At 49.1% G+C, this 24,733-nt stretch overlaps 1 protein-coding gene across 5 annotated transcripts in view; it reads left to right on the plus strand.

Annotated features, from left to right (window-relative positions):
* MTA1 (metastasis associated 1) overlaps positions 1-23,596 on the plus strand; it is an 85,705-nt gene extending 62,109 nt beyond the window's left edge. For 2 of the 5 annotated variants that reach the window (XM_075937074.2, XM_075937076.2), the window contains exons 16-20: positions 1,439-1,591; positions 3,050-3,085; positions 16,790-16,821; positions 19,844-19,995; positions 21,953-23,596. In XM_075937074.2, coding sequence (XP_075793189.1) covers positions 1,439-1,591; positions 3,050-3,085; positions 16,790-16,821; positions 19,844-19,995; positions 21,953-22,091 — 512 coding nt within the window. In that variant the 3' untranslated portion in view covers positions 22,092-23,596. The remainder of the gene's footprint in view (positions 1-1,438; positions 1,592-3,049; positions 3,086-16,789; positions 16,822-19,843; positions 19,996-21,952) is intronic. The other 3 variants (XM_089780647.1, XM_075937077.2, XM_089780648.1) reach the window with 3 other exon arrangements.
* The last annotated feature ends 1,137 nt before the right edge of the window (positions 23,597-24,733 follow it).

Genomic DNA, 24,733 nt, shown 5'->3' on the forward strand with positions numbered 1-24,733 from the left:
ATGCAGGTGGATTGGGGCAGTTGTAAAACACTCGTTTCTTCCTGGTCTCCTCCTCCTCCAGCCGACACCACATTGCTTCCCACAGACTGGCCTAAGTAGTTTAAATTCTGAATTTGGGAGCCTGGAACCAAGTAGCCAGAACAGTGTCAGAAGCTCACGCCGTTCTTGCTGAGTGGTGGTTGGGGGGGAGGGGTGGCATTTTCCCTGTAGAGATTGGCTTGGGTATCAAGAGGGCTGTCCAGCTGCTTTGGAATCCCAGAGTTGATTTGGGAGTTTCTTTCAGCTCCAATTCCAGTAATTCAGCTGATTATCTCTTAGCTTTGATAGGAAACTGAGACATCCGTTTTTTTCCTTGAGCGTTTTTATTTGTAAAGGGAAATAAGCTTGGGGATGTGTGTTCATTACGTGCGGCTCGTCTGCCCTGGCTCTCGATGCTGTATTTCACAATTCAACCCTTCTGTGATATCTGCCCCGTACAGGTCCCCAAGCTGCGTGCACTTCAGTGCAGCCAAAGTACGGCCATGGCTGGTAGGGGTATTGTGTTGTGGAACCCGAGGCGCCCCCTCCTCCCCCCGCGTCTCTGAAGAGCATCTCGGGCTGTGTAATGCGCATGCCAAGTAGGAACTTGATTTCTCATGTCTCATCTGAAAGCAGATGGAACCGTGATGTGCCAGGTTTCGGGGTGGCCCTGGTGACTTGTCTTTTTCTCCTTTGGCTGGAACTATCCTCCTTTGGCTACTTGCTACTACGGAATCAAGGCTCTGAATCCATAGTTAGGGCTGTGAGAGGGCAGCTTGTGTTTAAACCCCTGCTTTCGGGTGCTTGTAACGTCTCTTCCTTTGGCGTGCCATTCCTGAGCTCTGCCTCCGCCAGAAGGGCAGATTTAAATTGTGTGCATGTTCTTGAGAGTTGTGATAGGGCCTTAGTGGCTTGGCCAGTTTAGGAATTGCTTTTAGATCCCACTGGTGGAATTGGTAAAGTTGTAACTTCAGGGTAGCCTGGGAGTGCTGCAGGACTTCTTGCCAATGGCTTTTAATATAGAGCAGCCTAGAAATTATCCAGAACAAGTGGAAACAGCTTTGGAAAAGGATACAAAGCAGCATTACGGTGAACATTATGGCACATGCTAAACATCTGTAAGGGTGCTGCATTCAGCAGTGTATTTACAATGCGTGATGTAAGTAGCAGTCTCCTGTTAGACTCGGGGCCAAATTCAGAAGTGATATTGGTGGCAATCTGTGTTCAGACCTCTTTTTGCTCATTTAGACTCCTTCGCACGTCAGTAGAGTAGGCTTAAGTCAGTTTAAGGCAGCTTGACTGTAAGGGTTTCTGTTGTGAGAGGGGGCACCTTACGCTACCTCTGAATTTGCCCTTTGTATGTTGGTTGACACTCTCCATGTATCTACTAATGAAATAACACACTGCTGTTTCCCAACAGAGTCTCATCCATGTCCACCGAAACCAGACCCTGTGAAGAGTTTGTCCAGTTCTCTTAACAGTCTGACTCCTGCCAAGTTCACACCTGTCATAAACAATGGATCCCCAACAATCCTGGGAAAAAGAAGCTATGAGCAACACAACGGGATGGATGGTAAATGTCTCTAGTACAGGAAACCCCCGCGTTATGACGGTCCGAGTTGCGACCCTCCCTGCACTTACAAAAATGGTTGTAAGTGCGGAAGGGGCCGAACCCCCCCGACTTACATCCTTGGCCCGCGTTTACGAAGGCGGACGGCGCCTATCATAAATGCGGGTTCGAGTTAAGGTCACCTCCCCCTCACTTGTGACGCTTCCCCAGGAGCCGATCGCGTCACAAGTCAGGGGCCACCTGTACCTGTAAATCGTCTGTCGAGTGTTTCTTGTGTCTTCTAGCAAAGTGCTCTTGTTCACAATCCCCATGTCAGTCTGTGGTCAGGAGAATTGCCTGGTGGACACCTTTGACCCTTATTCTACAAAAGTGTGCTTTAAAAAAGCCAGTGGCCTTACTCGTTTTGAAAGTGTTACTCTTCCCCCCCCCCCTTTTTGCAAAAGCTAATTGGATTTGGTTTTGCTCGTGCAGGCATGGCTCTGTCCGGGCTGAGCAGTGCACGTACGCAGAGCTGGCTAGAGGAGCTCTGCCTATGTGACCATGTCTTCATGATCTCAGCCTGGCGCACATGGAGAAGACAACAGCAAACCTCATTTATTTATTACTGCTCCAGCTAACACGACCACCATGGGAATTGCTACAGACCGGTCCCCCAGTGGTTTCTCCGCCTTCGTTAAGCATTTACTGCTCTTAAACCTTAGGAAGTTGGCCAGTTCTTAGGTGGTTGTCACCCGGGGGATTGACAGGGTCTGAAGAAAGCCTTCAGGGCTGTGTAGCAGGGAGGAAAGCAAGCCGGTAGTTAGCCGAACTGGGGCAGAGTTCAGTGAGGAGCCCTGTGCTGCCTGCCTGGAGCCAGCCCTTCTTCCCTGGTTGGCCTAGTCCCTGAGAGCCTTTTCTCACTGTTGGGGTCTCGCCCCCTCCGTCAGCCCATGCGCCCGGTCAGTGTGGTATGATGGAGGTGTGGTCCCCGGTACAGAGTCCAGGGCTCTGTGCTGACCTAGTCATCAGCCGAGACCGGCAAAGCAGGATCATGCCCCAGCTCCTCGGTCGAGAGGGCCTGTTCAGACGGCCTTCCCCAGGATAGGAAGGTGGGGATGGCTCGTGTAGGAGGGGCATTGACAGCATGGGACTTGGCCACGATTGAGGGAGGCTGAGGAGAAAAAGGGAGTCGTTCCCGGAAGTGAGCAAAGCTGCCGTACCTTGCAAGACCTCCTTCCTGAGCGAGAGCAGGTGGCCCTCAGTCCTGGGCCCTCTCCGCACTCGCTGTCCTCTGGGAAAGCTGCATTGCCATTCAGCACAGCCACGCCACTTCCCCGCGCTGCTTCTTGGGGAGAATTCGTACCTCTATCGCAGGGCAAGGGCGTGGTACTGTGTGTCCAGTAGTTAGCCTGTAAGCCATGCTACTGCTCAGATTGCTGATACCGTCTTTTTTCTCTTTTCTCTTCACTTGTGCTCTGTCAGGCAACGTGAAGAAGCGCCTGTTGATGCCTAGCAGGGGTAAGACCTCAAAGCTGCGCTCAGCTTACGCTAGGAGAGTGTGGTTTTTTTAGTGTCATCTGTTGGCTTCTCTAGTTTGCTTGTCTGTGCTTTGTGGCTACTAATCCTTTGTGTGAATTCTGTGTTGGTGTCTAAATGTTCTGTGCATCGCCTCTGTATCCATGGTCTGTGCACTGCTACTCTCCAGCCTTTTTCACGTGTGGGGCTAGGAATCCTACTACCAGAGTTGCTGCATGGAAGTGGTAATGAAATGGGAATATTCACTTCGTTTGGGGGTTTCAGTAGAATTATCAGGCCTTTTTCTAGCAGCTTGTAGAAGATGTTGGAAGTTTGGAATGTGAAGACAACTTGAGTGTGTTTTTGGTTTCACTCTCTAAGACATGTGGGCTTCAAATGTTCAATATGAATTTAAATACCAAATGCATGGAGATCAGAAAAGCCAGGGCTGCTGTGCGTATCTCCCTCACAGGTAAGCACCGGCAATTATCATACTTGGCTCATGCACAGCGCTTTGAATTCATAGATCTCAAAGTGCTTTAAGAATTCTTCTTCCAGTGCTGGTCCTGTGCATTTTCTGCTGTAAATATTCATGTGCTCCATGCACTGGGACAGGCAGGAGACTGAGAGCGTCCTGGTTCCAACCTCCATCTCAGTGTTTACCTTGGGTGTGTTGGTACCCAGTGCCTCGGGGACCTCCACAACCTCCTCCTGACTCCGCATATTGCCCATGCTGGGGAGCATGGGACCTGTTTGCCAGATACAGAGAGCCCGTGCGTTCTGCCAGGGAGTCGCTTCACCATTGCCTCCCAAGGAGACCGCGAGAGCTTCCTCCTTGTCCCTCAAAGGAGGGCAAGGAATCAGTTTTGCCATCACCAATATGCTTGCCTTCCTGAGGAAGCGGTCACCCCGGCATCTCCATGCCTTCTGGATGGCCATAAATAATTTCAACATCTATTGCGCACTGCGACTGAGAAACTACAGAGCTCCCTAGATGAGCCAGGATTCTCCGCACATACCTGGATATCTTACAAGCCACCGGTCCAGTGAGCTAGCTACTCGTAGACTTCATAGACCAGCTTCCTCAACAAGGCCACTTGATTCCAGGTTCTGATTGAACAGGGTAAGCTGGGAGCCGGAACTGTAGCTCACGGCAGAGATGTGGAATGTGTATCCGCATCCAGTCCAAAAAAGGGGTCTGTGGCTATCCGCAAATTGGCAGAACTCTGCAGAACTGCGCTTTAGCCAGCAGTTGATGCAACAGGTGCATCTTCTAGACGGCTGGAACAATCACTCTGATGTGGTGAGAGTGCTGGCTGCTTGCTTTGGGGTTTCCCAAGGAGGTCCAAGCCACTGTGGAGGACTTGCCCTTTAATGCGGCTCACCTTTTCACTGGAAAGACTGATGATTCCTTCTATACTTTAAAGGGCTCCAGGGTCACCCTCGCTCCTTGATGATATATACACCTGCCCTGAAAAGCAATATCACAAGCAGACTTACAAACCTAGGCTGGCAACTTGACAGTGTCATCACCAATGACTTTATGATCCTCCTCATAAGGCAAAGGATACAGAAGTCACATTTCTGTGTGCCAACTATGAGGCATCAGATAGCTGTAAACCGTTATGAAACTACCTCCGTCCGATCCCCAGATACCCTTCGGGGGTATATATGACTGCTAAATTGCTACATCCTTCGCTATTATCTTTGAAAAGTCATGGGAGATGGGAGAGGTTCCAGAAGACTGGAAAAGTGCAAATATAGTGCCCAATTATGAAAAGGAGAATAAGGACAGACCAGGGTATGACAGACCAGTCAGCTTAACTTCTGTGCCAGGAAAGATAATGGAGCAAATAATTCAGGAATCCATTTGTAGACATCTAGAAGATAATAACATAAGTCAGCATGGATTTGTCAAGAACAAATCATGTCAAACCAATCTTATAGGATCACAAGCCTTGCGGATAAGGGGGAAAGTGGTAGATGTGATATATCTAAACTTCAGTAAAACATTTGATACAGTCTCATGTGATCTTCTCATTAATTAATTAGAGAATTACAACCAAGATGGAGCTACTATACCAGTGGGTGCATAACTGTCTGGGTAACCGTTTCCAGAGAGGAATAGTTAATGGTTCACAGTCATGCTGGAAGGGCATAACAGATGGGGTTCGGCAGGGATATATTTTGGGACTGGTTTTGTTCAGTATCTTTGTTACTTATTTAGATATTGGCATAGAGAATACATTTATAATGTTTGATGATGATCCCAAGCTGGGAGGGGTTGCAAATGCTTTGGAGGATAGAGTCATAATTCAGAATGGTCTGGACAGACTGGAGAAATGGTCTGAGGTAAATAGGATGAAGTTTAATAAGGACAAATGCAAAGTGCTCCGCTTAGGGAGGAATAATCCTTTGGGCGCACGCAGAATGGGAAGCGGCTGTCTCGGAAGGAGCACGGCAGAAAGGAATCTAGGGGTCATGGTGGACTACAAGCTAAATATGTGTCAACAGTGTGACACTAGTTTGTTGTTTGTTTTTTTGTTTAAAAACACCCCTCCGTCTGGGCTGTAATAGCAGGAGTGTTGTAAGAAGGACATATGAAGTCATTCTTCTGCTCTACTCTGCGCTGATTAGGCCTTAACCGGAGCATTGCGTCCAGTTCTGGGTGCAACTTTTCAGGAATGATGTGGGTAAATTGGCAAAAGTCCAGAGAAGAGCAACAAACATGAAAGCAGCACGGAAGGAAATAGATGATCTTTTCAGAGGCCATTTCAGCAGTCCTACAGGAGTCCTGAGGCTAAAATAACTAATGCTTATGGTATGCTTGTCTCTGGGTTAGTGCTTTTCAATGAGAGACGTTCATAGACACCCAGGTTGACTCTGGTGAAATCCCCCCCCTTTTTCTCCATCTAGCTAATTCTTTATTAAGGGACCATTTGTGAGACATTTCCAATCACTAGTTGGCAGGCACAGCTGCTTGTATCCCCCTCCTTTCCAGAGGCTCCAACAAATGCCAATCAGCGTTGGCCTAGGGAGACTTGACCCTGCCAAGCTCACTTGAGGTTATGAGATGACAGGTTGGTGGTTAAAGGCAAGGGGATAGAGGGGATGTACTTAGATTTCTGTAAGGCCTTGACTTGGTGCCACATGCCTAAGCCTAACGTTGTCCCAGAGGTCACGCCAGCTATGGATTCCGTGCCACTTTTGGATTCAGCCCTGGAGCTGATTTGTTGTTTAACAGAGAGGAGGTTTGGGGCCACTTGATTAGCCCGTAGGAGGGGAACAAGTATTTGACAGAGAAAAGTGTAACGCCAGTGGCTGGAAGACTGGAAACATGGCGTAACAGTGAGACATCAATCACTGGGACCAGTTCCAGAGGGGCGCAGTGAGTTCCCCATCACTGCCCACTTCTGAATGAAGACGGAATGTTTTCCTGGAAGCTCTGCTCTGAGGAGGAGGTCAGACTATCGTGGATCACAATGATCCTTCTTGCCTTGCCATCTATGACTCTCACCTTGGACGGCCTGTGTTGAGATTCTCTGCGAAGGCTCTTTGGTAGCGGATCTCTGCTTCCAGCTTCGGGGGCGGGGGTAGTTCCCTCAGCTGCACCGACGTGGCCAGGACACAGTGCCACAGAGAGCCTTTAATCCAGTGAGGATGAGAGAGGGGGCATCTTGTTGGGATAGAGGCCTGGGTTTTCAAACCAAGTTGGGCCCTTTAGAATGATTTTAAGGCACGTCCATCGGTGACCTGCTTCTCAGAGGTTCTAACGCCTTTCGGTCCCTGGTGTTTCATTTGGAATTGAGGCTGTCAGCACCTCTGGAAATCAGGCCACATATTTTGAAGAGTAAAATACAGATTTAAATGCTTTACATTAGACACTCTGATTAAAAGATGATGGCCTTAGATTTCCAGCCTTTAATGTGGGTGGTCAGAAATATAGGACTTCCTGGCAGGACTGTAATTTGTAATGCGGAAATGGAAAATCCTGGATGTAGTCTGATGCTTCCACACCAGGTAACATCTCTCTAGGAAAAATAGAGGTCTGTTCCGGGTGGTGTGGATTTTAGGTCTTTATAATTGTAAATGACTAGCTGATTTACCCGGTGTTGCTCAGATCCTTAACTCCATTGGAGGGGGAGGGAAATAAAAGGACACGATGCATGCTTTATTTAAATATATTTATCAAAAATAGTATTATTTTTATCAAGCTAATTTTTATTTCAGATTTCTTAAAGGGATTGTGTAAACTTTTCCTTTTACATTTTTTAGTAAATTTTTAAAATGGGAATTCCATCAAGTGTTTTTCTTCATCCCTATAAACTCTTCTCATTTGCTGCATTTTAACAAAAAACGGCTGTAGTCAGTTTGGTTTCCAATAACATTTTCCTCTAGTTTTCAAACCTGTAGCATTGATTTAGCTGTGCCAAAAGAGAGCACTACTCTAGATTTCTCCATTTTTTTTATCTCTTTCCTGTAAATTTTATTGAGACGCCATGAGGACTGTTCTTGCTTTGTTTGTATTTCTTTTCTGTTTGGCTTTATGAGAAGCAATCCCATTCCAGGCATAGCCCATTTTCCTGGCACAACCAAACCTTGACATTTTTTAAGTTATGAGAAGAGGATGCTGCATGCTGAATTTGGTCTACCTAGCTCTTACCAGTTAGGAGTTCTTAATGAAACAGGATACACTCTCTAAAATGTATAGTCGATGTGCTCACTTCTCTCTCCTGTGATATTTGTATATTGTGATTGTATACAAAAGTGCTACTGTCTCGTTGTAACTTGTAGCAATAAAATAGCTGAACCAAAATAATTCCAGACATATGGAAAAAGCAACATGAAGTAGCTCGTTTGTGTGTCTGTGTAAATCTACATTAGCCTTAAGTACTAAATCCCTTCTAGCAAGAGGTGGTGAATCGCACTTGGGATTTTTCAGGACCAGAACCCTTTCAATACATTTATTGATAGTTGAGGGCTACATTTAATAATAGAGTTGATGGCAGAAATATTATTTCCTCTCAGCAGCTCCAACACTGGGTTTACTTGCAATTGAATTCAACTGATGTTTTCACTTGTCTCAGCTCTGCCCCTCAGACCTGATGGGAAAATTTAACTCCAGACATTTAAGAATTAGAGATTCAACCTTAAGATACTGAAACTTCATCTAAGTCTTTAAAGGAGGGGGGGAAATGGCACTTTTCTCTCCACTGCTGCAGTCTGGCAATCCAGAGAGCATCTGTCTTAGCTCCTGCCAGACTTTGTAAAATTGGCAATGTGAGTCCATCTGCTTTAGCGTCAAAACTAGTTGTCACTCAAGTGCTAGCAAACCTAGAAGCGCTCTAATGCAGTTCTCTCCCCAACACACGCCCTTATACTCTACTCCTCACCCACGGGCCTTGGTCAACCTGTTCCATGGCCGCCTTCAGTACGCTCAGCTGCTGGAAAACCTCAGTAGCTCTGATTCCAGGGGCGGTAGCTAGGAAGCCTGTTCTCCCACTGTCCTTCTGGAGGCAACATCTGAGCATGGGAGACTCCCTGTTCAGCAGTGTAGGGCTTGGAATCGCTCTGCAGATTCCGCTGTTGCCAGCATTTTAAAGTGCTCTGAGCCTGAGATGCCCCAGGTCACTAGGGCTGCCAGGTGTCCGGTTTTGAACCGGACAGTCCAGTATTGGAGCTTTCTGTTCGGGAAACAAATGGAGACACTAGAAATGAGACAGTGGAGGTGTCCGGTATTTTCTAAATCAGATGCGATGTCGATTGTCGTGTCATGTCAAGCGTGTCCGGTATTTTTGTTGAAACCATCTGGCAACCCTACAGGTCACTCCGGTATTTACAAACCTGTCACCTGCCTTTTGCTCTTAGTAGCTTGTTGTCATGTGCTGGGCTGAATAGCCTGCCAATGTCTCCTGCAAGTGAAACTCCCCACTGAGAGAGACGAGGGCCTCTTAGTCACAGGCTGTTTAGGTACCTTAGATGAATGGCTTGATCATTATCCAGTGACTCTACACAGAATTCACGCTAAAGAAATTCCTTTCAATTGCCCTTCTTTATAATGCATTTGCGACAGGCAGTACCAGGGAAGAACCCCAGGGAGCTCAGCTTTTCCTGTCAGTCGCCCAATCCAGACGTGCGTGGGAAAGAAGTACAGATGCCCAACATGATGGAGGCTTTATGTCCAGCCTGGATCTCTGAGACTTGAGTATTTTGGGGGGGAGGAATCCTACCTCCCTTACATGAAAAAAAGCTGACTTGGGTACTCTACCTTGCAGATGCTTGCTTTGCAGATTTCTAGTAACGGCCAAATAGTGACAGTTCCCTGCATGGGGACACATTCTTCCCATGATCTCTGACAATTTTTTTTGTTGAGTTACTTCTTCCAAGGATAAGCAGCTGAAGCTGAGCTCCCAGTGCAGCACTATGGCCAAAAGGGCTAATGTAATCCGAGAGAGAGAAATGGAAGTACCCAGTGCCAGAGAAGCAATATTGCCTCTGTATTTGGAACAGGTGTGACTCGTATTGGAATACCGTGTCCATTTCTGGTGTCCACAATTCAAGAAGAATGTTGAAAAATCAGAGAGAATTCAGAAGAAAGTTGATAACTATTTAAAAATCCCAAACCCTGTCTGGAAGTGAAAGGCCCAAGAAACGTAATCTGTTAAGCTAAAGAGATGGCTAAGGGGAGGAGGACTTGCTCAGTCTAGAAATACCTACATGGGGAACAGAAATCTGATCCTAGAGGGGTGTTTGATCTGTCAAGCAAAAGTCTAACTAGATCCAACAGCTGGAAGATGGAGCTAAACAAATCTAGGCTCGAAATAAGCTTTTCACAGCGATAGTAATTTGAATTATTGGAGCAATTTACCATGCGTTATGGGGATTCTCTATCACAGGAAGTCTGTCAAGATTGGATGTTTTTCTAATGGATTTACCATAGTGCAGCCTCAGCTGTGGGATTTGAAGTAGGAATTACTTAAACCACCAGACTGCGCTCCTCTTATGCAGGTCAGTCTAGATGATCTTAATGGTCCTTTGTGGCCCTAAAAAAATCTGAACTCCATGTATTGCCTTTGAGTTGGCATGTGTGCCACATATCTTACCGAAAGTATGTCTGTGTCCATGTAGTTATCTGGGTCAGAGGGAAGTTTGGAAGGGCAGTCAGCCACCACCAGACTGCCAGCGATAGTCATTCAAGATGAACTAGCCAGAGTCTGTCTGTCGTCCACTTTAGCCTTCCTGCAGGGACCCTCCGGAGCTAGCAGATACCTTAGTGCACGTCGGCCCTGCTGACCATAACCGAGTTTGTGGTACGCAGCGGGATGCCTACACAAGAGAACCCTTCGTTGGAGCCGTCAGGGATGCCAGGCCACACAGAGAAATAGAAAAGATTCAGGCCCTGCACAAAAGGAAGGAGTGGCCAGTCTTGAAGGTGTAGCTATCTGTCAAGAATTCATTATGAAAAAGATCGGACTCTGGTCAAAATCTGGATTCAAAAATCCCTGCAGCATGGCCTCCGGCCACGGACCCTGCAATCTCTGCAGTGTGCGTAGCGGTGAATGCGACTGGCAGCAAGCCACGTCAGGGAATGGAAAGCGTAGGTGGGCGACTGAATGAAGAGGTCTTTCCCTGACAAAGGAGGTCTGTGGCTCATGAGACTGCCGCAGCTGGGAGGGAATCCGCAGAAAGTGGGGAAAGGCATCCAGGCACCGGGCGGAGAAATGGGGGGAATCCCCTTTGCGCGGGGGGCCATGAAGAGACAACGGGGGAGAGCCCCAGGTCTCTTTGAGACGGAGGTGCTTGGCCTGACGTGTGGAGGGGAGTGGGGGTCGGTCTGCACGGGGCTTGCTGAGAGCTAGTGATGAGCAGCCTTGGGCAGTGATTACGCAGCTCTCTGATTGTGTAGATAAATTGACGATCTTGGAGACCCTGCGAAGATGCATGCGGGAGGGAGATTGAAAGGCAAGGTTTGTTTAATGAGGATGGGAACGCAGTGGGGGGAAGGGATGATTTGGATGGCAGAGAATACTGGATACCGCGCCAGGCTTGGTAAAAACTGTTCAGCTGCACAGAGCACAGCTTGAAATGATGGTCATGCAGATTGAAGCCATCAAGGCAGTCCGCATGCTGGGTTCCCCTCCCCCACATCATGTTCTGCTCAGAGGAGATTAGTGAGCTGCGTTTGCACAGCAGGGCTGAGTCTGTGCAAGGGATGTAGCAGGAGGCGTTTGTCCTCCGGAAGCGCTCGTTCTGTTTCCCCAAGCAGAGAGAAAGTAGCTACTGACGAGAGCAGAACATTGTTCGGGGTGGATTTCCCCAGCCTTGGGCAAGTCTTGGGGTGTCGGTCCCAGCGGGGTGCAGGTGTTCCACTGGCATTCTCTTCCTGAAAAGCGCTTGTGAGCCGTAGGAACTCTTTCCAAGTGTGACGGCAGCATTACCAAGGGGTAGCCACACTGACGTGTCTGTGGCTATGGTAACTAGACTGAGCCAGCCATTTAAAATCCTCCAGTTACCCAGCATTTGTGAGAGCAATAGAGGGGCGACCGCTCTTAAGGATGTGGGGAGATCTCATGTATTCATTCTGGATCTGGTTTTTGAATGAGCCCTAAAAACTATTAAGCCCAAGGCAGAACTCCCATGAGAGGTGGAAAACTCCTTCTCTCTCTCCCATCCCCCCCGGCTCTAGCTTAGCCTGTGCCCTTCTATAGCCATGCAGGGGCCTGGGACAAAGTAAGGGTCCGGCCACAACAACCACATATGTGCTAATGGGAGAGCTGCGGTGCGGTGGCAGGACTTGCAGATGGTGCCCAGCTGCTCGCGGCAGTGAAGTCCAAAGCAGACTGTGAAGAGCTACAGAGGATCTCAAACCTGCATGAGTAACCCAACTGCTTTCAGGTTGTCATCCCGCTTTGACTGCTCCTAAAGCAACACGATTTCCAAGTGACCCTCTCTCCCTCCAGGACCGAGTGGGAATCCCGACTCAGGGATGGAGCTGGCTGCTCTGGCCCATTAATCACCAATGGAATAGGAGTCCCGTCAGAGACCGTGGCAAGAGCGGAGGGGCAGGGAGCTGCCCAGGAGGAGAGCACGTGGGAGCATGACTAGGCGGTCTGGTGGTAGCCGGTGGCTGCAGTATAAGCACTGCCGAGCTGAGCGTTCCAGCATCTGCAGTCCGAGGCCAATAAATACAGAACATGCAAGCAGAGTGGAGGGAAGCGGGCAAAGAACAGCTCTTCTGTAGAGAATCCAGCCTGGCCTTTGCTTTCTTTCTTATTTGGAGAAAATGAATTGGCTTGATCTTGCATCATGTAGTGTAATATCACATTTGCCAGGGAGCCCGTCGCTCGTGCTCTTGGTACAATCCAGACAATGACTGCTTTTCTGCATTGGGTTCATAGTCTTCCCTTTCTTAACTTTCACTCTTTTTTCTCTTCTCCTTTGCCAAACTTGGTAGGAACGTATTTAGGTAAGTGGTTTGAACTGTTAATGTTGTTGTGTGCACGACCGACTTTTATAAGAAACGACTCGTCTAGCTGGGCGCTGTTCACTGTCATCTGCATTGTGTTCTGCTGGTTGCACTTCCATGCTTGCACTCCTGCAAGTCCACCCCATGCACTTATAAGGGCATGGACATCTGGCCACCTGCACACAGCCCCAAGGACGTACCAGCCTGGCACTGTGTCCCAAGCAGTTGGAGGAGGAGGCAGTATTTCCATCTCTCGCTTGTATACGCTCTCACTCCCTTTCGTTATTTCAGGCTAAGCTAGAAAGTCATGTGGCATCTGAAACTGAAGTCTCTCTACTTATCAGAAAATACTTACTCTCTTGTGTGCACGCAGGAGTTTGATTATGGTTTGCTTATGAAGGCAGGGCTGCTGGTTTGCTGTGGGGGTGGTTTTTTGTTGGTTTGTTTTGGGGTTTTTTGGATTCTGGAAAAGGCATTTGTGTTTTTTTTTTTTTTTTAGGTTCTGTTTTTGGGGGTGTGAAAGGTCATTTAGGAAGGGGGTGGAATGTGCATAAAAATATTACTTGGACGTTGAAAACAAATCTAGATATTTTAAAAGGCAGCTTAGATTGTAAACTGGCCTTGACAACAGACCTTTTAATGTTCTATGTGCATTGCAGTTTATCACAGCTGCGTTTCTGAATGACCTATAACGCTGCATGCATTGCATGATAGCGCTCTTCAGCCAAGAGAGAGAAGTATGAAGATTAACTTCTTGCTGTGCTGATTGACAAAAAGAGGACTTGGGCCTATGCAAAGTAGCTGTGCGTTTTGGGGGAGTAAACTTCAGCGCACTGTATGGCTGGCCACCCTGCAAGGTAGGGGAGGGAGGAAAAGTTCTGTGCTACAAACCAGGCCATCCCCAGGCATTCCCTAACAGGCTCAGTGTTGGACTGGTTTTGCTGGAGACCAGGTCAGTGCTTCTGAGGTGGCATGTGCTATCTGCAGATGGCGCAGAGGGAGTCGGGCTGAGGGTTTTGTGGTGCTGAGGCAAAGTGGATCTAAAATGAGGCTAAGAAGAGAGGAACAAAGGGGCTTGGGGAGCTTTCTAGTGGCATGTAAAGGTAACTAGCAGGAGCAGTGCTCACGTTCTGTCCTGCCTTCGCCCTGAAAGGAGGCTGCAGTGTGGGGAGTTGTGATGCTGGCACTGTGGCACAGGGCAGGCTCGCTGGACTCCGTCCAAGGAAAGAGGCACACGTGTGCTCTGGCAGGTTTCCTCAGGAAAACCACCATGCAAGCAGGCTTCCTCTGGCGTGACAGGAGCCAGACGTGCCCCTCCGATGCCGTGCACTCAGATGGGTGCAGGGGACACGCCGGCTGCTGCTTGGCCCCGGGGGGCAGCATAGCAGGAGAGTCAGACTTGAGTGCTCCGAGGAGTCGTGCACCCCCTCGTGGGCTCGTTTTGGAAAAGCGGGAAGGGTGGGGGCCAGCGGTTTTGTGTGGAGGCTTTAAACTGGCCTTTCTCTAATTGGAGGAACAGAAATGGAATTTAGCTGCAGTGACGTAGAAATTTCCTGGCTTCTGGATCCGCTAGAGAGGAAATGGATCTCCTTGCAGCATTGACGCTCCAAGAAAGGCCAGTCGTGAGATCATTATAACCGACTGCAACTCCTCCCTGTGAAGCAAGCTGCCCTGCAGAGTAGGTCTTGAGCCTGAGAGCAAAGGGTTGAGGCCTTGTCCACTAGTCAAGAGCTGAGATGTACCGGGAGGGCGCCATGCATATGGCTGCTTGTTGGATAGACGTTTCAGTAACCTCCCAGAGACACTGATGGCTAAGGATCCCTGGGTACCTGGACGTGCAGGCAAGTTCTCGACTGACCACTTGACGTTCCTGTGGGGGTCATGCTCCTCTCCCTGTGAGGCCTTTGGCAAACTGAAAGGCAGCCGAGCACGCCTCAGGGCAGTGTGGCTTTTTCTTCCTGTTCTGTGGAAATCAATCCTAATCTTTGAGATTTCTGAAGGCATCCGCGTTTCCGTGGCCATCTGCCTTGTAGCTTTCACCCACCAGAGGAGGGAATCGCCGGTTAGTCAGGAAAAACCTGTGGCCACGAGGAGCCTTCCTCCTTAGTGTTGAATCTGACACTTAGCATGTGGCCTGCAGGGCTGCCAGAGGAACTTGAAATAAATACTGTGTTTTCCCAGGCTTCTCTGCCTTGGGGACCAGCAGCCCGTGTGTTCTGGAATGGAAGTCTGTCCCATCAGCCAGCTGGGTTTTCCCAGGCCCCCTTTCCTGTAAGAAGAGTCTCCTTTTATATAGAGGGCTATAGAAAGGGGTGCCAAAGCCCTTTTGGTCCCTAATACATACTTGGCTCTAAGTGTTGTGTGTGGTTTTTCCCCCTCACTGTTGTGAGGGCTTGGCGCAGCTCAAAGTACATCTGGAATCTGGTCTAGCTGTGGCACGGTCTCTGCTGCTGGGAAGTGATAACTCTTCAGAAACGGTATATTCTAAAGGGCCGGTCGTTACTTCTGATGACATTTTCTGTCAGAACACAATTGGCGTTTTAGGTGCTGTCTGACTGTGGAGATGGGTGTTTGCGCACTGGAAGTACTGGAGAATGGAATCATGGGAGAGTAGGTACGGGAACTAGGATTGATCGGTACTTCCACACCCCTGGTGTCACGTGGTTTCCAGTCTGTACAGGTTTAGCACTTGGTTCAGTGGCTCTCAGCATCCCCGCTGTGCGAGGTGTTCTAGCACCTCCACAAAGAGGTGCACTGTTACCGTAGATTAGGGTTTTACTGCAGTTTTACAGTTGAGACCATGCAAGCACTCAGAAATCGGAAAGTCCAACCTTTCTATCTTTTTCCTTGAAATGCTAACTTGACCTCCATCGGACATGTTTTACCGGTGTACTTGCTAAGTAGGTTAGTTTTTACGTGTACTCGGGAATTGTCAGGCATAGCTAGGTGGTTAGAATCTTTTCAAATAGGAACCGTGTGTGTGTGTGTGTGTGTGTGTGTGTGTGTGTGTGTTTGAGAGAGACTTGTTGCTGAATTCTCAAATATGAGCAGGAGCTTTGCTCAAACACATTTTTAAATAAAAGTTCATCTTTGGTCAAAGGTGAAACACGGAAACGATCAGACCAAAAGGATCACATTTAGGAAAGCTGGTACAAGTGTGAAAGCAAGGTTACAGTGGAAACCACCTGGCCACAACAGGCAGGCACTGGAAGATGCTTGTTGTAACACACACTCACTTTCTGTTAGGAACGATTTCATTTTGGGCCAACACATGGTCCAGTGGTGCTCCTGTGCATTGTACTTGATGACATGTGGGGCAAGTTCTGGGAATGTGCCTGCTGGTACAAATGAACTGACCTAGGAAACATTAAAAAATCATTGGAACGGACCATAAAACAGTCAACGCTGGCGATGGCAAAGTTGTATTGGGTCACCGAGGCCATCCCCTGCCTATCTCTGCCGCAGCGCTGTAGCGGGACTTGATTTTCTTCCATACTCGTCCATGTCCTGCGATACTCCTGTGTATTTAGAGCCCTGGTTCCGTTTACACACTTGCTCTGCACCTAAAACATGGACCTTTCTCAATGCCATGGGCTATCGAATGATGCCACGAGGCTACCATGGACTGTATCAGCTCATTGTGCCTATAATATCTGTGCTACTGGAGTACCGCCTTGTGTGGTGGAGAGGTTTGCTGAGCTCTGTGACTGTCAGAGCTAAGATAGCAGCTGTCTTCACTTGGGGCAGGTTCTTATGGACTGACCAGTTGAGTAAATGCCAACTGATTGTACATCCAGGACATAAAGTAGTTCCTTGGATTTTCCCGGGTGTTAGTACTGTAACATTATTACTCTTTGCTCTCTTGATAGTTCAATACCCTCCTTTCCTTTAAGTCCATCTGAAAACTTGGGGATGTTTCCAAGCAAATGAGAAGTAATTTCTAGATCTAAAAGAGGGGATTTGATTTTGGTGGTGATTTCCCAGGTATTGTCCAGTAAGGCATGAGTGAATGGAGAATAAAGAAGGTAGCGTATGTACACTTTTTGGTCTTGTTTTTAGATCCTGTTGTTAGGGAAGCTGTTAGTTATCCCTCAAGGAGGGGAGAGATTAGGGTGGTAGAAACGTGCTACACAGAACATCAACCCACATGCAAACATAGCTGTGTTTGTTTGATTCTGTATTTTTTCTGTCTTGGAAATCACTGCTGTCTTACGAGCTCTATTCTCTTTCCTGTTTGTTAGGTCTGCCTAACCACGGACAAACCAGACAAATGGTAAGAGAATGTTCATTTAAACCAAAAATGGGGGGAGGGGAAAGAAAAACCCAAACCATAACTCTCCCTAGATAGGGTTTAAAGGGGCAACCGAGTTTCTTTCTCCTCTTGTGGTTCTTAGCTATTAATGCTTTATCTTTTGTTGATTAGCCATGATGGTTTTGAATATGAAAACAGATCTAGGTGTTTAAATGGCAAAGACACAGTGCAATCGGTATCGGTGACATTCTGTTTTGAATGGAACATTGTGTGTCCACTCATACAGAAATCAGGAGGGAGGCTGTTTACAGCAAAGCTCTGAAGTATGTGCTAGAGGAAATGTTGTTTCATTGAAGGAGGAAGGGATGACCCGATGAAAGGGGTTGTGTTTGGCAAATGGTTTATTTTTTAGACAGTTGGTGTGCAAGTTGTCTGCTGAGAGTGTCCGTGTGTTTTTTAAAAGTAAAAAACCCTCGTAGCCTTTCCCCCACTATGCTGAGAGCTTGATCAGGCAACAGAAGCAAATAGCCAGTCTGGCCAATGGGATTCTGGCCCAGTGCTTTTCATGGAGTGCACGCAGGGTGCAAGTCCCTCTTCGGGAGGCCGGCACAAGGTGCAGCGCCGCTTTACGCCATCACAATGGGCCGGAAAGGCGCAGCGCTCTTGTTCTAGGCCTCTTCAGAGGAAGTGTTTTGCACCCTGCCACAAAGCGACCTCTCGTGATACTGCTGTAGAGGAGTGAGCCACGTTTGGGGTCATGCCACCATATACTAGTGTGAATGGAAGCGCTCCGCAGGTCTGAATGACAGCTGTTGAATAATGAGCAAGTATTCTCAAACCCTCATGCTTCTGTGCTGGGTAGTGTCAGGTCTGATGACCAGGATATAACTTTGTCGTCTTGCTGGTTTAGTTGTAGCAATGAAGCCGGTTACTTTGGCACGTTAGCAGCAGATAAGAAGTCGTAATTGTGTTTTAAATTAAATTCGGTTTCATTTTTTCCTGAAGAGGAGACTGGCTACTTGTTTGTGTTTGCTATGTAACAAAACTCAGTGTAGTGGGCGAAATCTAAGAAATAGCCAAACCCCTATCGCCTGCAGGCCTAAAAACCTGAAATCTCATTGCCCTGTTTGCTGGATAAAATGTTCTGCTGAAACTGAAAGGTCCACGTTTCAGGATGTAACAGTTGACATGCTGGCTCTGCTTGGGGAGAGACTCCAAGCGCCTTTCCCACTCTTTTCCGAGAACGTTCACTGCAGCCCTTTACCTGACACATCACACGATGGAGAATAGTCTTCACGCCGCATTGAAAAGGACCCTCACAAATCTAGCAGCACTGTCTCCACGCACAGAAGTAAAAGCTGAATTTCTGAAAGAACCTTGATAGCGTGTTTGGGGGCTGAAACGTCTGAAACACAAAGGAGGCAGAAGGATGTCGAGTGAAAAACTAAATTAGTCTCTGCCATGTACCAAACGTAACTATGGGAACTGCCTCCAATTTCCAAGGAGTTAAGAAAGAAAAGTGTCTAGCTCTTTTGTAGGCTTGTTGGCTGTGAGAGAAGACTAGACAAATGCAAAGCCGCCAGTGATATTTACCCCAAGGCTGCTAGGAAATGTTCTGGCATACCATTTTTGAGGAAAAAATTGGGTTTGTGACTAAATCAGATTTTCACAACGTGTCTGCTTCCTGCAGAAAATGTTAATTGTCTTTTTTAAAAAAAACACCAAAAATCGCTTCCCCGGTATTTCAACTTGAGTATGCTGGCGACACTCTTGCCAGTTGTAGTTGGGGTGTTCACTTCTCCTGTATAGGGTGGGCTCCCCAATCACCCTACATCTCCCATGGTGCACTGGTCCATGGCCAACCACTTCCCTTCTCCAAGAGGGGCGATCGTTGTGCCTCGTGGCAGATGTTGTCCCCCACGAAGCACTCGGGTTGAATTTCCTAATCCAAATTTTTGGGTTTTGGCTAGAATTTTTCAGGATTACAATTTCCCCCCAATTTTCCGTGGACAGCTTAGTTTTCACAAAGGTATTTTCACTTTCATTAAAAATGTCTCTACCGCTATAGGGCATTTCTGAGCAGCTCACATTGGCTCGTCTCAGACTTTCAGTGCCTGATTCTGCAACTTCCATCTGTGACGACGTGTCCCCTCGCTGAGCGGCAGCACAACTTCACAGGTGACTGATCCACCCTGCCTAGTCAGCGGCTCAGGGCTCTGTGCACAGAGCTGACTAATCACCTGGGAAGCTGTGCTGCCGGGCACCTTAGAGGGCACACTGGCGATGAGCGCTGTTAATTTCAGTGGGATTACTCTACATAGTATTTATTGAGAGTACTGGTGGCGGGGCATAGCCCCAAGTGATTCAGGACAACTGTACTTCAGTGGTTGAATTCCTTGCATGCCCACACCTGCATCTTTCAAAAGAACTGTAACTTTCCATGGGGTCGCAGGGGCGAAGTTCATAAAGCACGTTCAGGATACTTGGTGGCATCTGATGGAGACAAATGCCACACTGAGACTGTGATGATCGCCGTAAGGTTTTCCAAAAGCATCTTTAGCTAGATACAAAACCGAACATCCTCAAGGCAAAAGGGGTGCGGCTGAATGCGAGAGCTCGGTATTGTCTTGGAGCCAGACTTTAGTAGGTGTAAATCTAGATTTCCCTTTCCAGTAGTGCGAGGGGGAGCTGCATTCTGCACTCGGGGTTCTAAACTTCATGTCACCCTTCCGGGTACAAATGTAGGTTTCCTGGCCATGCAAGGTGTGTTCCGTTTTGAGTACAGTCCTGCCCTGTTGTTGTTTTCAGCCTCTAGTTCTAGTGGCCAGTTGCTTTTTCATGAAATTTACATCCAGTCATGGGCAGGAGGGGGAGAACTCGCAAGGAACTTTAACATCTGATTTGGCAGCTTTCAGTCCTTCTCTCCGTGTGTGTGCGTGCGTGTGTGTGTGTGTGTGTGTGTGTGCGCGCGCGCGCACGCGCTTGTCACATGCTGCCGTGGATTGGCTGCAGTCCGTAATTTGATTTCTTTATGTATTGTTAGGGACCAAGCCGAAACTTGCTGCTCAATGGGAAATCATACCCAACAAAAGTCCGGTTAATTCGTGGTGGATCCATGCCTCCAGTGAAAAGGAGGAGGATGAATTGGATTGATGCTCCGGACGACGTGTTCTACATGGCCACTGAGGAAACCAGGTAGGGGACATATGGCAGCCCATTGCCTTGGCACTGGGAAGGCCGCCTGTGTGTAACTCCCTTTAGTTTCTGCTTTCCACGGGTCACCCAGCATGCAAATAGCACTTGTCTGACGGCTAGGAAAGGTCATCACCGGGCCAGCTGCTGCACGCAGCTGCCAGGTTTGAGTAGATCGGGTCCCTACCCAGCTGTGCACCACTGTGGCACCTGATGGAAAGCGGATTCACAGGGCCATAGGACTGGAAGAGACCTCCTCTGTCATCGAGTCCGGCCCCTTGCTGTTGCAGAAACTCCTTGTCTAATCCCCGTCAGAAATGCATCACGCGATCTCATAGCTGGCTGGGCAGCCTTCTCCATCTCCTGTTGGGAAGCTTCTCCAGAGGCTCGCTGCTCTGGCGGCCGGAACCCTTCTCCCTGGCACTGGGAATGCTGCCGGAGCGCGTGGGGCCTTCTCTCTGACGTTACGGCTACTTGGGTCAAGCCGGTCACCTGCTGAGGCGATCGTCCCTGAGTCGGCCGGTGGCTGAGGCCAGGGTAGAGCTGGGTTCTCTGCCCCCTTGCAGGAAATGCCACGCTGGCCTAGCTTTTGGGGAAGCTCCTGGGTACTGCGGAAAGAGCAAAGGGCAGGAGCCTGTGCTGGTCGTGACCGGTTCCCACCAGGAATTTGAGGTGCCTCTTGTGGGCTGCTCAGATGGACGCTTGTAGAAAGCCACAAAGCAGACGTGGGGGAGCCACTCTCCACTGGAAGCAATGGCTGCATCTGAGCTGCTGAGCTCTCTGGGCACCTCCTGCACCTCTCTGGTGTCTTGCTTGCGAGAAGGGTCCCGGAGAGGAGGAGGAAGGGTCTGGCGGGGTTGGAGCTGAATCGATGGCTGGCTCTTGATACTCATCAGGACCCAGAGGTCCCAGGTCATCACAGTCCCAGCTCCCTGGAAACATGGGGGGTTCCCAGAGGAGGAGATGAAAATATCCTTGGCTGGTTCTGTCAGGTTTGGCATCCCATCCGCTGCCTCGGCTGCCCTCCCAAGGAGGTGCGGGTGCACTGCAGGGGCATCGCTCCTTGTGACGCGCCTGCTGCCAGCCAGCACACGGGGCAAAACAAACGCTGGCACTTCAGCAACACCGGCTTGGTATCCGCAATCCGAGTTCCTGGTTTGCGCGAAGGCGTCAGTCCAAATCCTTTTCCCTCGGTGACCTTTGAATGGAAACGTCTTTCATTTAGAAACTATTTTTAGGAAGAAAATGAGTGTTTGTGACCAACGTCACAAAACGCTCCTGCGCAGAACCATGTGGGACTGTCCCTTTTCCACTGGGATACGGTTCTTGGCTCTGCTGCGGTCAGAGGCAAATCTCCTGTTGGAATGGACCAGGCTTTCCCCTCTCTGTGACGTTTTTATGCCGAGGGAAGCCGTTGCAAACACAGGACTGAGTTGGGCCTTGGGTGTAACTTTGGCAGAGAAGTTCCAGGCTGGAAGGGAAAAGAGACTCGCTCTGGCATTGTTGTCAACTGGCAGCTGGCTGAACCTGTTCCCAAGTTTTGAAACGTTAGAATAAGTCTGAGGGAGGTGGCGTCCTAGGCCGGTGGTCGATCACTTGTAAGGTGGCTCTGAAATTGGTCCGTGGATGTTGTAGCCGGGCGCAGGGGGCACACGTAAGTTTGTAATGGAACTGTTGGGTTGCTGGAACTGCTGCAGACGTTCCTGACATCTGCTCTGATGCTGCGAACGCTTCCCTGTGCACGTGGCCTCTGAGCAGAGAGCGTGGGGCTCGGCGGAGAGAGGTTCTAGCCACGGCTCTTTGGGTGGGTAATAAAAGGAGAAACAGGATTTGTGTGGAGCCAGGCCCAGCCCAGCCCATTCACATGCATCGTCTCGCGAGGTCATGCTGCAGCCTAGGAACCGAATGCCAGGCTGGTCTGCCCTTGTGACAAACCCCTTTTCGTTTTCTCTCTTTGCAGGAAAATTCGCAAGCTGCTTTCTTCTTGCGAAGCGAAGCGAGCCGCCAGGCGCCCTTACAAGCCCATTCTCCTCCGGCCGGTCCAGGCAGTCCAGTTACGGCAGCCCATGAACGACGAACCCATAATCATTGAGGATTAAAACCGACGGAGCAGCCCTCCCAATGGCCATGGGTCTGCCTGAAGAACCTCTCCTCCGAGGCATACTTGAGTTCTCATGGCGACGGTGTTGAGCTCGCTGCTGAAGATTGGGAAACCTTAAGGAACCGTTTTGCATCCTTTAAACCCCTAGAAGGAACTCAGCCCTATCTGAGCCCTGCTGACCACAGACTGCGCTCTCTCCCCTGCGTGTGCGCGCTCTCCTCTAATCTGCCTTTTCTTTTTGGGAGCCTGTTTTCCCCGTCTTGCTTGTAGATTACTCTGCCTTTTTGTAGACAGGTGGGAGGGAAGGGAAGTTTAACTTATTAAGAGAATGTGGAATAGTAATTTTTAGCTTTCTGTTTGCTCCTCTGACCTTTGAAGAGCTAGAATCCTTTGTTTTTGTGACTGAGCTCTCGTTGCTAACCATTTTTACAAGGCTGTGCTGTAAGATTTTTTTTTATTATTATTATTATTATTTTGTGGACGGTGCCATTTTATTTCCTTTTTGTTATTTCTTTTGTAGATAAAGTTCTGGTCTGTACGTCAGCTATTTGGAAATAGAGGGTTTGAAAGCCAGCTACAGGTTCAGCTAATTTCCTTGGTCCTGTCCCTGGTGTTTTTGGGGTAATTTGGCACAGCTAGTGTGCTTGTGCTCCAGCCCAACGCAGAAACAACTCAGGCTGAGAAAGGAGCAAGCTAAGAACTGGAGAGCTGTGCACAATGTTACACTAACACTAAGCAACTTGGAGCCCTGTTACTGGAACTGGCTTTTTTATTCCCGTCAGTCCCGGGGAGATCTGCCTTGTGGCGTTTTTCATAGTAACCAGAATTTTGTGTGCTGCCTTCGATTTGCTTCTGGACGCCGAGGGGCTTTTTTAACAACAGGGACCTTCAGTGCGCCCCTCGTGTAACGAATTGCTTTGCTCGGGCTCCCAGAATCAAGTCCATCCATGCCCAGGGACATCTGCTTTGAATGCTGAACCTTTGTGCATCAGTGTTTTTAGACGCGGGAGCCTGGTTCCTGTTAAATGACGTGACTGGACGTTTCCCATTTGGAAGGGAATTGAAAGTTAAATTACAACCGGGTTTTAATTAGAATGGAACTGTCTGAAATTACTTCCCCCTTGACATTTTTGTGTTTGAGGCTTGTTTTGGGGAGGCTTTTTTGCATCTCCCGAATTTACTATGTATTGGGAAACCTGTATCATTTCTTTTCTTGTCTTCTCGGGGCAGTGCGTTTGCCGAATGCCCTGCTTTGTTTAGAAGAGTTGTAAACGCCCATTTGCAACTTGCGCTGCTCTGTGTGCGTCCCTGCCTCAACAGACGCAGCGTCTCCCCCTCCCCACGCCGGTCCATGTGTGTCCACAGTGAGATGAGCCAAAGTTGTATTTGGGTTATCGCAGTCTGGCTGTGACTCTGCAACACGGCTGCCCTCCGGGGCGGCCGAAAGGAGCCCTCCCAGACACAGACAGTTCAGTTAACTTGACTTAATAAACCTGAACCTGAGCTCTTGTGGCGCTGCTGGTTTTTTCTCTGTTCTGAACCGTTAACTCACACTTGGCCGTTGCCAAGGCGCCATCTGCCTGCCGAACGTGGAGCTGCACCTGCTTCCTAGAAACGGCGCTGACGAGTGCTTGGATAACCGTGCTGCTGTGACGTCTTCGCGTGTGCTCGGCCGGCCAGTTGGGTGTTTCGGGCAAGCCTAAATCCTAGCTGGATACCCCTGCGCGCTTGGTTATGTCCAGCTACACTTTAAAACTTGCGGCAAAACTCCCGAGTTCGGTTGTGCAGAGTTGAGCTCGCACTGCGGCGCTGAACACAGACCTTCGGGCGTGGATTCTGAAACTCACCCGCCTGTCTGAGATCGGACAGCTTCGCGGCTGTCTTTGTCCCCATGGCCTCGCTGCCGGGGGTTTAAAAGGCAGCGTGGGCAGAGTCTTAGCTACCACTAACCTTTTAGAGTGAAAAGACACGTTCTATTTCTCTTCCGCGCCGTGGCTCCCCTAGGGAGGAGGGCGGCAGGACTCTGGAAACGGCATTACGTGCCAGCAGGAGTTTTGACACGGATGCTTCTGAAGGAGCCTGTTGTACGGGTGAGGCAGGCCAGGCCGTCCCACCGAGCCGGGGCAAGTGTGCGCCGTGGCAGGATGGAATCTCAGTGAGCTAATATGTTGGTATTTAAATATTTCCCCTCCGCATTCACTGCCCCCTTCAAACCAAGAGGACAGCCAGGGCTGAAAGCAGTCAGCCCTGCAAGGCAGCCAGACCCATTGGCACAGGGTGTCCCGGGCCCTGAGGCAGTGTTGGGAGCGGTGCCCCCCGTTCCGCATCCTGCAGAGACAGCTCCTTCGTGTCTCCTGCACGTGTGGCCTGACTCTGCCCTCTGCACGTCAGATCTGACGGGGCAGGCTGCTTCCGGCTCTGAGCCCCAGGAAGGCCTCAAGTCCAGTCACGTGTGACGTTCCTCTGCGAGGAGGAGAGCCGCCTGAGTGAGGAAATCAGAAAGGAGCATAAGCGCTGGCAGGCGAAGGGTAAAATCGGGTCCTTGGGAAGGCTGAGAGAGAAGATCAGCGAGCCAGAAACTTAAAGTAGCAGCAGACTTTTTGAAGTGCACCAGAAGCAGGAAGTTTGCTGAACAGCCAG

This window comes from Pelodiscus sinensis, chromosome 9, assembly GCF_052426305.1.
Source record: "Pelodiscus sinensis isolate ZL-2025 chromosome 9, ASM5242630v1, whole genome shotgun sequence".
Lineage (NCBI taxonomy): Eukaryota > Metazoa > Chordata > Testudines > Trionychidae > Pelodiscus > Pelodiscus sinensis.